Genomic DNA, 13585 nt, shown 5'->3' on the forward strand with positions numbered 1-13585 from the left:
GGCGTCAAAAGAATAATAAAATGAAGACAATAAATTATTAAACTGCTGCAATTTCCAAAGACTAAACATACTGGCTGGCCTTAGCTATCCCTATTAGTGTGATTGCTGGTACAACTTATAATACAAATACATATTTAAATATAATAATTAATTTACAATAAACATGAGATAATGAAATCAACCTGTAAACGGGTGACTGTTTACAATACGGTTGGGTATAATTTCAATCAAATTAAAAATATATACTCTGTGTTGAATATATAAAGATAAACACGTGTATAACATTTACTATTAAAGTTAGTAACATAATCCAGATAAATCTTAATTTATAATGAAAATCAATACATGCTGATTCTATACTGTAATTTAATTATTTAATTCATTATTAAATAAAAAATGGATAATTTATCATTTAAAACAAATAAATTATACTTACGGGAACATAACCTCACTTATATAAATACAATAAAAAAAATTAATAAATCAAATTCTATCACTAATATTCACAATGTTTTAAACTGTATGGATCACTATTCGTTATCATTCACTAAAGTAACCCTATAAGATTTAAAAGCACATATATGATTTTTATTTGTATGTAGCCTTATTTTCACCTTGTGAAAATTTCGTTGCATGGTGCGCGTGCACCATAATGCGCGTTCATTTCTATGAGTAAACGTTCGACTTCTAAAATATTGTGATTTTAGTGTGAAAATTTTCTTTTAAAATCCATTTATAAAGAACTTACTCATAAGAAAAGATATAATGAATGTACTTGACATATACCTTTTCAAAATCCTGGCTACGTAATGAAAAAGGGCAAGGGGGGGGGGGGTTGTTTATGAGCTCAAACAAAATACCTGAATTTGCCGGCGAAGCACAAAGAATGTTTTCTTTTTCTTTTTCTGTGTGTAGCTTCGTGAATTCATCTGCTGTTATTTTCTAATGTTTACCAGCCTACCTCCAATCAGATGTGTTTTAAAATAATTGTAAGATAAATTTTTTGAATATCTGCATGTTAGTAAATTTATGGCTAATATAAATTGCTTAAAATTAAACTATTCTTATCTAATGGTAGAGTAACAAAGTAGCATTGAAATGTGGAAGCCCACAACTTAGGCAAATTTGTGATGAGTAATGTTATTAACACCAAATAAACCAAAAATACTTGCAATGGCTGATTATTATTTTTTCGCAGAATTATACATTTTGTAAAACTTTTTTTTGTTCATACGTATTTGTACAAAATTATTGTTTCTGGGAGATACTTTGCCACGTGACACATCTCAAGAAAGAATCTGTTTCAATTGGCTCGGCACTGTATTGTGAATTACATTATGCGCGAATGATCAAAAAGTATAAGTTACACCTGGTTTTAAATATAGGGGTAAAATACAGTGGCGTAGCGTGGGTGGGGCGGAGGGGGCGGCCCGCCCCGGGCGGCAACCCGCGGGGGCGGGTCGCCGGTGAAGCGGGTTGAGATCTGATCTATGATTCATTCATTACATGTGTCAGACACACTATAATGTTCCATTTTTATCTAGAATTTTGCGCACCAACTATTTTTTAATATTTATTTAAAAGAAAAACTGCGAAATCACTGACAGAGCTCTTTATAACGTTTGTTTGTTTACATACGAACAGCAACATCGCATCACGCCGCGCCGCCCGGCGCGCGCGAGCCGAGTTGAGCGGCACTCCTTATTATGTTCATTACTCATATACAAAATATTTTGTTTCACGCGTCGGCCCGTGTCGATGCCTCTCTTTCGCACTCATTGAATTTAGTACTACGCATTGTACTGTAAAGTTTGACCTTAACCCAGGGCAAACCAAACAACTTCCGCAAACCGGGACACAGTAAAACTCATATATTGCCCCGTACCGCGAGCGCAGGTAAACCCAAAAAAAAAATTAAAACCCAAAATAATAGCAGGCTTAAAAAATACTAATAAGGTTGCGAACAGTGAGAGGAGGCAGCAAGTTAAAAAGACACAAAATTTATATGACAACATTTAATATATATATATATATATATATATATATATATATATATATATATCATAAAATCGTTTCATCACAAATCGGTGCATCCATCATATAATACATACCCTATTACTACTTATAAAAAATAGCTATATAATAATACTAAAAAAATACTTTAACAATTCCCCCGAAAAATTATAATTTGATCATATACTTCGGAGCTCCGAAAATTAAATATAATTACCAAAAAGGCGTTAAAAATATATAAGAACATAACTCCGATAGACTATCAAACTTGACTATATTGTCGATTGAACAAGAATTGGCTGCTAATATTGATTTTGACAAAGTTATTTCTGACTTTGCTGCTCATAAGGCCCGTAGAATCCGCTTGTAAAACCGCTCATCCTATTTTAACTTCAATAAAAGGTACCTCATTGCATGTGAAATTTAATTTTAATTAAGCACCTATAGAATGGGGGCGGCAAAATGGGTTTCCCGCCCCAGGCGCCGAGATGGCACGCTACGCCACTGGTAAAATAATAACTATAAAAGAAGAATACCAAACTTTTTAAATGGATCGTTATGTAATTATTCTTGTCACTTTCATTTTCATATTCAAAACCAAAAGTGATGAAAATATTTCATCATAAAACTACAAGAAAAATATAGCAACATTAAACTCATATCACAACTAAAGACGCCCCGTAATTTGGTAATATTTATTTGACATAGCACAAAACGCAATGGGGTGGGTTTCTAGTAATTTTATATACAAAAAAAATTGCTAATTGGAATGAGGTCTATATACAGGATAATACCATAAAATTAATGTTATTATACACGCAGTAAAATAATACATAACATCAATATTTGAAAATGAAGTGCCGTAGCCAGGATTTATGTATGGGGGGGAGGGGGAGGTTAAGAATCTTGGTCCCCCCCCCCTATTAAAGTGTTTGGTCGGGGGGGATCCTCCCCCGGGAAAATTTGGATTTTAAAGAGTAAAATAGTGCTATTTTAGCACTTTTCGGTACTTAAATTTAAATATTGTAATGGTAAATTTTTTATTAATTTTAATATGAAATTTGTTTGAGTGATTAATAAGAAATTAATTAAAGATTTGGTGCTAAGGGGGGCGGGGTTTGAACCCCTAAACCGCCCCCCCCCCCCCCCTGGCTGCGCCCCTGGGCACAGGTAATATTTCTACAGCGTTGTGAATCGCACGTGTACTCAGGGCCGTCCATAAATTAGGCTAGTGGCGGAGGGAGTAAAATCCCTGGGGCACATACTCCTGGTGGGCTCTGTTGAGTTTCGAGTTAATTTTTTATTCTTGGGTTTACCATGGTATGACACTCTTGGAAGATCCTGAGTAGGTAGTATATTTAAATGTGTTCTGCAGCAACGCCAAAAAATTACAAAACTTTTTATAATAACTGTTCTAACTACATTTGTAAAATATACGCACGTCTTATTTACATACGTACATCACGTAATTTTGACAATTTTGTTAATCAGTCAATTTTGTTTATCAATCGTAAGCAAATGTTTGTAATGTACAGAAAATCGTTCTTTATTTTAACATTAATGTAGTGCTTAACCCAAAAGAAATAAAAAGAAAACCGAAATATAACGTTTTAAAAATAATGAATTTATTAATTTAATTGTGAAAAAACATTTTGGGTTGAGTATTTAATTAAAACAGTCGAGCGGCTGCTAGAGCGACATCTTTTGAGCAGAAACGTAAACAAAACTAATGTATATTATTTGAAGTCGTGGATTTGAATATCGATTGTTGAATTTAGTAGCGACATCTATTCCTCAACATTCCAGCCACTGGCTCAGGCTGTTGATTAACGACACCTATGACGGAAAATTTGAACCAAGAGTGTGGACCGCGTTGCTATCTAAGATTTTTATTGTGAACTATACGAGTTAAGTTAATGTACTCAAAGTAGTTTTATAATTCAAAACAGATAGCTGTTCTTTCTATAAACTTTTATGATATTTTAATAAATCGATTTATAGTTGAGAAATCGCATGACGTACACGGATTATATAAAAAAAAAACCTTACACCTTTTTTTAAAAACTTTTATGCAGCACGTTCCTACACAATTTGTAAATTCTGTAATTTAGTTTTTTGACACCACTGTTCAAAAGATAATTCAATTTCATTTTGAAAGAAAAAAGAAAAGAATTTTTTTTAAAGTTTACAACTTAATTGTAGCATTTATTTGATATTTTTCCAAATCAATAAAAAATTGTAGAATTTCTCAGATTAAACAAAACCTGTAATGTAATAAGTATGGCATCACAACCAGTGGCGTAGCCAGGATTTGTGTATGGGGGGTGTTAAGAAGCATGGGCCCCCCCATATTAAAGTGGGGGGTCCGGGGGTCCTCCCCCGGGAAAATTTGGATTTTAAGGTGTAATTAGTGCTATTTTAGCAGTTTTCGGTTCTTAAATTTAAATATTGTAATGATAAAATATTATTAATTTTAATATGAAATTTGTTTGAGTGATGAATACGAAATTAATTAAAGATTTGGTGCTAAGAGGGGGGGGGGGAGGGGGTTAACCCCTAAACCCCCCCCCCCCCCCCCCGGCTACGCCCCTGATCACAGCCAGGAAGATCAGCATAGAAGCGCTACGGCCAACAAAAGTCATATAGAAAATTTTTTTATTCATCACTTCTCAAAACACTACTTAATCCGTCCTCCCTGTTCGTTTCTTATATCCACGTAATGATGAAAAAATAATTTATGAATAAAGTCTAGCTTTATAATCAATGTATCAAAAGGAAGAAAAATCCAACGACTCTTACAACTGTTCGGCAACGATAAGTTTCAACTGAAGACTGCATTAAAAATATTGGTAGGTGAATATTCTTGAAGGCTAACTACAGGAAACTTCCGATGCAAACATTCAGAACATTTTTGTTAAATTCTGTCAACAGTTGAGCTGTCACCAACGATGATTCTCTTCTCCGGGTCATTTGACTGGTTTAACAAGTTTGTTTATGCGTAACATTTTCATCTAGATTGAGGGGTGAAATGGGTTGGAAGGGGGGAGGGGGGAACAAAATACCCCGGGCCCAGTTAAATAAAAAATTTTTTTGGTGCGTAACATCTTAGCTCTCGGTAAACAGCATTTGGTAGGAGTAATTGCATGAATGAAACAAAAATGTGTAACGGTGCTGCCATCTGTGGGAGACGGTGTGAACCAAAGTTCACAAAGCCATAAGGAAACTTCATAGTTTAACTGTTTTAGGAGTTTTAACAAGATGGGTAGTATTAATAAAATACCCTGTAATAAATCAGGTCCAAGGCTGGAGTTTAGTATTTTTTTTCAAGTCATTTTTGCTTTTATTGGGAGTCATTTTATTATATTGTTTAAAATTTAGCTTTGCAAATCAAATGATTAGTCAACATAAAAAAAACATTCTACATTAAATTATGTGTAAGAGTTTTGTATTATAAGTGTATTTGCAACATGAGAACACATGATTTGGCTCGTTACCAAGGTTAGATGTTACATATCACTAGCAGGTACTGAAAGACACACACACAATTTTTTTTTAATGCTTGGGTTTACCTTTATTAGATGAAATGAAGTGTGTTATTAATATAATTCACCAGAAACCTTACAAGTTATGCAATATGCACATATCAATTTTACAGAACAGTAGCATTTACAGTATTTTAATTTTTTTTTTAAGTTTGGGGTTTGAAAAATTATACATTAACTAATTGGGAGGGGAACTAACAATATTATTTGCCTCCAGGCCATTCGTTTATCTGAATGGTCCTATCGCTCAACCTAGGTGCTGCAATATGAGGCGACAGTGGGCCCACCATTAAATTGACAACCTACAATCTCACTAGGATAAAGCAGTATTAATAATTTTTTTTTTTTTTTAAACTAGGCTTAATATATTGTCGACAGCTAGGTCATTAGAGACAAATACAACAACAATCAGGGCTAATGAGGAAAGGAATTTGCCATGGCTTACAGTAAAGAACCATCCCATCTTTTGCTAGAGTGGTAGTCAGTATTCCCATGGCGGGCTCACTCACCATGAACGCAACACCTGTGTGCCTCAAACACTTGGTAACATTACACACATCTACAACTAGATAACAGTGCAACATAAAGTCAGACGAGCATGTCAGGCACGGTATTGCACTGGTTCTGTACTGTTGTTTACTTGTCCGCTTTGTGAGGTGTGATAAATAATCTACACCAGCTGGCTCCTAGATTTTGTCTGACTCGTAACTTCAAGAGAGTCTGTAGAGGCCTGATTGTATATTATAGAACTAATTTATACATATACCAACTCACTTTAAATTTTGAATATGACAATTTTTAAAATTTATAATTTTTTTTAATCTGGGACGCATCCTGAAAATAGTCCATAATGAATCTACCACTACCAACTAAATAAGTTCTTTAACTCAAGTTTTTTCTCTATTCACAATCAATTTTGCTTCACCCCTGAGAACAGTTTTCTGATTGCGACTCGTCACACAGGAGAAGCTACACACGACGATCTTCCGCACAGACGTGACCGTCACCGTGACGCACACTTGGTCGCCGACCGGGCAGGCGTTGGGGAAGTTCAGGGTCTGCGCCACGACCTTGGTGCCAGGCCCGGGGAGCCGGGCCCCCATCACGCCGGACACCAGGCCGTTTAGAAGGGCACCGGGCACGATGGCGTCCCGGCCGAAGTGGACGGGGTTCACGTCCCCGGTCAAGCTGCTGAAGGCTTCCACGTCACCCGGAGTCACCACTTTGCTCACTGTGGCGCTGTCTCCCGCGGACAGTTGTTTGCAGCGGTCCCCTCCGCTGCCACTCATGTTCGAAAGCACAGCACACAGCATGTTACGCGAATGTCTTGAAATAGTTCTGGACCGCCATGAAAAAATGCTGGACATAATACAGCTGTGCATCAAAGATTTCCTTCGCGTGCCTCAAGTAAAGAGGAATCATTAATTGCGTACATTTACCATTTTAAAGACACTTAATATTAAACAGTACAACAAAACAGCACCTGAAAAAAAAGCATAATTTTAAACTGTCAGTATGAAATGCACATTACATTTATATGTACGATTATAACATGATCAGACAAAAGCCTGGTGGGTGATTCAGTTATCGCAACAAGGAAATAACTATGGCATGAAATTAATCAATCAATACCATCATCTTGTGATATTGTGTGATGTGGCAGAATGATAATGCCTTTGCCTTTTGTAATATATGAAGGAACAGTAACAACAAGCAGTTTGGGTTTATGCAAAAAAACCTTTACAAAAAAATTGCCAACCTGGCATTGAAGGAATGGAATTCAGAACCTTTAATCAAAGAGCTAGATGTCTTGAACACTAGACCAAAAATTACATTTTTATTATACATACATAGGTACATGAAGCATACATTTCTGATGCATGAAACATACATTTTGGGATTTGGGGTCTGAATTTACAAGCAGGAGGTGCATACTTTTTGGGTCTAGAAAATTATCCGATACAGAAAGTTCCAATGTTTTTGTTTGTGGTATAAACAAGAAGGGAAATTGTAGTCTTCAAAGAAAAGAAAAATGTCTTGTTGGTTTGGTATGAAGCCAAATTGGAATATTGATAGCCATATGTTACAGGAGTGGTGATAACATTTGTTGTACATTTTTGTCTGGTGAGCAGTACACGTGGTGTTTAAAATTCTAGATAAGTTGTTCTCTGATTGTATAGGAACATTGTGTTTCACATTCGTTAGAAGTAGTTTTTGGTACTCAGATAAAAGAAAACAGGCCATGAGTCAAGAGTCATTAAGTGCTGTGAAAGGAATGTTTGTACGGTAGCAGGAGGATAAGAAGAATAATTTTAAGAAGTTTATTTGAAATTATTAAATAACAGTATAAGACCATAAATTTCTAAATATTCCAAGTTTTTCTCTGACTTTTTAGGCTCTTACACATTGAGCCACCAAAATGTGCCACACTGCGGGTGTGTGGTGTATTAGGAAAACGTGCAAGAATTGTATTGAGTGACTGCAAACATGCCATTTCGCCAAAATCCCAATTACTAGTAGAAAAATGGATTTGGAGGAAGCAAGAAATTGTGATGTTGCTACAGCGAAAGACATGGCGTGAAAAAGGAAGATATTGGAGTTATACGGTTCTTTGTTGAGCAATAACATAATTTCTAACCAACACTATTTTTTTTTTAAACTCTCTGAGTATTCCTTTGCAGGCATGTCCCAGATTGCAATTCCCACCAGCACTTCTAAAATAAACCTTTTGGTGTGGAAACTTTATTTCGCTATCACTCGTAAGAAACAGCTGTATGGCAGGAAGTGGCTTGGTTATAAATGTTTCAGTGTACATGACTTCCAGCCACTGCTGGCGTGAATGTGCCACTTAGTGTGAATAGTTATGTTTGATTTTGTCACCACGGTGTGGTGCGTTTCTATTGGCGCGCTCGCAGTGGCCCAGTGTGAAGGGAGCCTTTATGTCATGTCTAGCAACTGCACCCTTTCTTTGTATGATAGCCCCTCCCGAAACGTCTTCCTGGAGCCGCCCCCAAGATTGATACAGATTTTTTATTTGGATAGGATTTTACACTGCACAGTTTAGCACAGATGCCTGAGGTGATGGGAATTTCCAAAATATACCGGGCTCCAAACCAATAGGGCACCAACTCATTGCTCATAAATGAGTCAATCTGGGATCGAACCCATGATCCTAGCCACCTGAGCATGATGTGTTAGCGATTCCAGCCATCAAGGATCCTATGAGAAAATAAGTTAACCAAAAAATTGCTGAAGAATGTATAAAAGTTTGTCTTTTTTTAAAATGAATTTATGTATAGTAATTTGGAGAAATATTTCAGGGAGACATAATAATTATTCCCATACATCACAAAATAAGATGCAAGTACAGTGGCGTAGCCAGGAAGCTTGCCCCCCCCCCCCCTCCCGTATTAAAGCGGGGGGTTTGGAGAAATTTGGATTTTAAGGTGTAAAATAGTGCTATTTAAGCAATTTTCGATACTTAAATTTAAATATTGTAATGGTAAAAAATTTATTAATTTTAATATGAAATTTGTTTGAGTGATGAATAAGAAATTAATTAAAGATTTGGTGCTAAGGGGGAGGGGGGGGGTGTTAACCCCTAACCCCCCCCCCCCCTGGCTACACCCCTGTGCAAGTATAATGGATACAAACATACATTTCTAGCAATTATAGAGTTCATCCTTTTTGCTTAAATACTAATGCAAAATGGAATATGTATTTTACAGTAAACCAGAATTTTAACCAATTTAGAGTACTTTGCAATACATAGATAACAAGTAGGGTAGTTTCCATATAAAATAATTTTGATTTATAAATGTATATTTAATGTTCCCCTCCTAAAAACCCCATTCTCTCATGTTTATCTTGTAAGAACCATCATTTTCATGTGAACACTATTTAAAAAATATTACCAGTACATTTGTCTGCAAAAAATTCACCCTATTTTCTTCTTACCATTCTTCTGAATTGTATCACATTCCCTGCTAACATACTCTCCTCATCTATTTCATTTCCCAATTGTTCTTATAAACAGCCAGTTTTTCCCCCTTTTCTATTCTCCTTCTCAACAAGAGCTTTTCTAGAGTTATCCCTCCTGTTTCATTTCCCTCTCTTTACTAGGTGAAACAAGGTGCCGCCCCCTCCCCCCCCCACATATTTTTTGTATATTCTAATTAACATCTTTGTCCATCTTCTATCATTTAGACTCTTCCACCCTCTTAGTTAGTTTTGAAGGACTACTTAAATCTTTCTCTATTTTTTTTTATTATCCTCCACTTCTCACTCACGGTAGCTCTCCTCTGTACCATCTCAAGCACTGCTGTGTACGTATCCCACACTGCCTCAGCATGCTCCAGCATTGGACTCACAAAGTCACAATGGTGGTGCAGGCCCTCTCCTTCAATACACTGCTTCCTTTCCTCAGAATAAAGCCCAGAATTTGCAAAGCCTGCCTGATCTTCACTAGTTTCTCCACTAGCTGGCCCCACCACACGTTTCATAGGAGAACTATCCGTAAGTATTTGAAATTTTTTTCCCCCATTTCTTTTCCCCTCCTGCGGTAAACAAACTAATGCAAACGAACTATTCCAAAATAATAAAACAAAAAATATTAACCTCAACGTTACTACTTCGGTAAATTACAAAGGAAAGGCTTACTTAGAAAAGAATGATTTTATTTCAGCAAAGTTTTCAAATAAATTTTAAAAAAAGAAAAAGAATCTAAACGTAACTACTTAAGAAAATTTAAACATTAACTTAAAATTGATTTATTTACATTCTTTTCAATAATATAACAGATGAATATCGAAAGTCGACAAATTATGCAGGGCCAAAGAGTGTGTAAAAGGGAAGTGACCATGGAGTACTAGTCTATTACCTCCATGGAAGTGACACCCACCCAAGCCATGGAGGTATTAGACTATTACCTCCATGGGTACAGGTAAGGTTAATTCTACTACAGGTTGGGAAGATCAATGTTATAAGTTTGGCACACTATTTGGTTTCTCCGCCAGATAGCAGTAGTGTTCCATGAGGTGGTCACTTTCATTTCATCTATTTCAATGTATTTAAATGGGCCGCTTGCATTTTTCAAAGTGAAATAACAATATGTGTAAAACTTGTCAGTTCGTTTTGAATTTAAAATTAGGATAGCTTAACTTTCATCTCTAAGTAGTTTTTAATTTAGTTTTTCAATATGCCTAAGTGTTGTTTTGTGCCCGGTTGCAAAACTGGATGTTGTAGAAAGTACGACGCAAGCATTAAAAAGTATTTAAGGCTCCTGCAGACGAAAAAATAAGAGAATTATGGAACAGAAAGATCCCAGTGAGTGATAAGGACTTGAGGAAAGCTGATTATGTTTGTGAAATTAATTTCGAGGTTCGTGAAAATAAATAGTATATCCTAACCAATTCCATCCCGACTTCCAGCTTGATAGTCACGTTAGGCTCTGTAGTAGAGTAGGATGAGTTCGTTGGTATCAAACCAGATATAAAAATGGTATTACAACATGCATTTGATATTTTTGTTTATGTTAAGGTTCGTGTTCGTTTCTGTATCATTATTAAAAAAAACTTCAGGTTATATCTTTTGTATGCCAATAACCCCAAAATTTAAAAAAAAAAAATTGGCATTCATATTTTCAGTACGTTTTGGGCTGTTGATAATTGTAATAGGTACTTTAAATATCAACATTTATTCACCTATTAATTAATTAAAAAAATTTCAAATAGCCTTCTAGTTTGCTATAATACTACTTACCATAAGTAATATTTCTTTCGTTTCAATTTTCATTCAGGTTATCATTTTGCTCAAGGATTCCAATCTGTTGACTATATTTAACACATTTTTTTAGATAACCAATTAGATCAAAATATTCCAATTGAAAAAGTTTTCACCAGAACTGCATGTGTTAATTTAAATGCAATTGCACTTACTAGAGAAAGTTAACAGCACTTTGAAACTTTGTTGGCATTAATAACAATTCAGTCTAATGAACAAAAAGCACAGTTGATTTACAGAAAACACACACACACATATATATATATATATGAATGAAGTGATTTGAATAGTTCCAAACTTACAATACAAAATGAGATAACGGTTTAATTTTTGTTAGGGTGACTGTAATGTTACTCAACATTTTTAGTTTTACTTATATTTTAACACAAATGAGGGCTTATTATTGTGGATTGTGTTGAAAACGAGAAAATCCATTAAACACCACTTAGCTCGAACAATAATGTGCTCAAATTCAAAGATGCACAGTTTTTAAAGAGCACAAAGTGTTACAGGACATGAAGTGGCATGTGGCATACATGTTGAACACAGCTGTTATTACAGCTGCAATGTCAAGTAATTAGCAACTATGTATACACATTTCAGGAACAAATGATATTAAGAAATTATGTTCATGAAGTTAAAGGTGATACCATCAAGATACCAAGAGGTAAAATAACTTTAACATAATCTGCAGTGCCAACTATTTTTCCAAACTTGCCTCCATACTTGACACAGCGCAAGACATACAGAAGAAAACTAGAGATGAGTGAAAGTTCATTTTTGAATCAAACACAATACTTGCTGCAGTTATGACCATTTAAATTTAAAATTTCAAAGTAACCAAAATCTCATTTAAAACCATTTACAGTTGATGGCATTTTTACTTTTAATGAAATTATTTTACCACACAGTACTCAGTGGTTTTCAAGATACCTAATTACTTGATTTTACGCTATAGCATAGCTGTGAATTTTGTGTGTGTGTGTGTGTGTTATGATAGTTTTATTGCATTAAGTCCTACAAAATATTTTTTTCTCTTCATGGCAGGGGAAATTAACTTACCTTTTTTTATTTCTCCACAATTTTTTGGCTCTTCAGGAACATTGGATCTGCTGTAAAACAATTATGGCAGCAAAGTGCTCTTTCATATCTTTTAAGTAAAACATAAAATTGAAATACATTTAAGTTTTATTATTAAAGGTATAGAATTGAGAATCGTAACATGAAATTCAGTTGTTCACTTAAAGACTTGACTATAATTGTCTGTTTAAAATTACCTTATTGCAGTATAATTTGCAATGTTTATTAAAACTTGGGCACCAGCACAATTCAGAAGGAAAAAAAAAAAGGATGAAATTCTTTAAAGATTTTGAGTGCATTACAATAGGAATAATAATAATTTTCAAAGTATTTGCTTTTCTATAAAACAAAACCTATTTGAGTTAATTTAATCACTGTTAAGTAAAACTTTAAGGGAATTTTAATTTCAATCTGAAAAATTAATGTACACTGGGCTTAGAAAATCCTATTTTATCACACAATTGTTTACACATACATACACACATCTTTAAAGAATACGCAAATGTAAATTAAGTCAAAACAATCTTCATTGGAATCTGTAATAGATCCAGTAGTTCGTAAAAGAAGGGATCATATTAAAAACTGTAGGTAAGTGTGATTAAAAAAAAATCATCTTGTGTTTTTATTAACTACTCAATTACCACCTCTGATTTGTTACTAATTGGAATACATTAGTTTTTGGCAATAATTTAAGTTATATCAGAAGCATAAAACAATGTATGAAACTAGGTACACAGTGTACTATTATATTATTTTTTATTTATTTATTTGTATTCCATTGAGCCTTCTTTTTGGTAGAAACCATAAGGCTATGGAGCATGTCATTTACATATTTACAGTTTACATATACATACAGTTTTACATGTACACAGTTTTAAATACACATACATACTTAGTTTTACATACATATAACTTTGAAGTAAAACAAATAGTTATAAAAATTTTTCAGAATATTTATTGTTAGAAATATATAGCAAAATAATAATCATGTTTGAACATTCTTGTTTACAGAACATTGATAACAAAAATTCTGTCAATATTGCTCGCTTAGAGCCACAAAGTGCCAGCTCCCCAAGCACCACAAAAAACGAAAATGTGTGGCAGTGGCTAATATCAAGGTCTCTTGATAATGGTTGGGGCAGAAAAACAGAAAACGATGCTTCACTGAC

General features: G+C 34.6%; 1 protein-coding gene across 11 annotated transcripts; it reads right to left on the reverse strand.

The window, feature by feature from the left end:
* Positions 1-5373: 5373 nt before the first annotated feature.
* LOC134532661 (hydroxyacyl-thioester dehydratase type 2, mitochondrial-like) lies at positions 5374-10394 on the reverse strand. 11 transcript variants are annotated; one of them, XM_063369335.1, is made up of 2 exons: positions 10333-10394; positions 5374-7038 (listed from the first exon to the last, which is right to left on the reverse strand). In XM_063369335.1, the coding sequence occupies exon 2, from the start codon at positions 6935-6937 to the stop codon at positions 6443-6445; it is 495 nt and encodes a 164-aa protein (XP_063225405.1). In that variant the 5' UTR covers positions 6938-7038; positions 10333-10394; the 3' UTR covers positions 5374-6442. The 11 variants fall into 11 exon arrangements, with proteins under 11 accessions (XP_063225405.1, XP_063225403.1, XP_063225402.1 ...); XM_063369333.1 differs by having other exon boundaries at positions 10215-10394; XM_063369332.1 differs by having other exon boundaries at positions 9513-10373.
* Positions 10395-13585: the final 3191 nt, after the last annotated feature.

The sequence above is a fragment of the Bacillus rossius genome, chromosome 6 (assembly GCF_032445375.1).
Source record: "Bacillus rossius redtenbacheri isolate Brsri chromosome 6, Brsri_v3, whole genome shotgun sequence".
NCBI lineage: Eukaryota > Metazoa > Arthropoda > Insecta > Phasmatodea > Bacillidae > Bacillus > Bacillus rossius.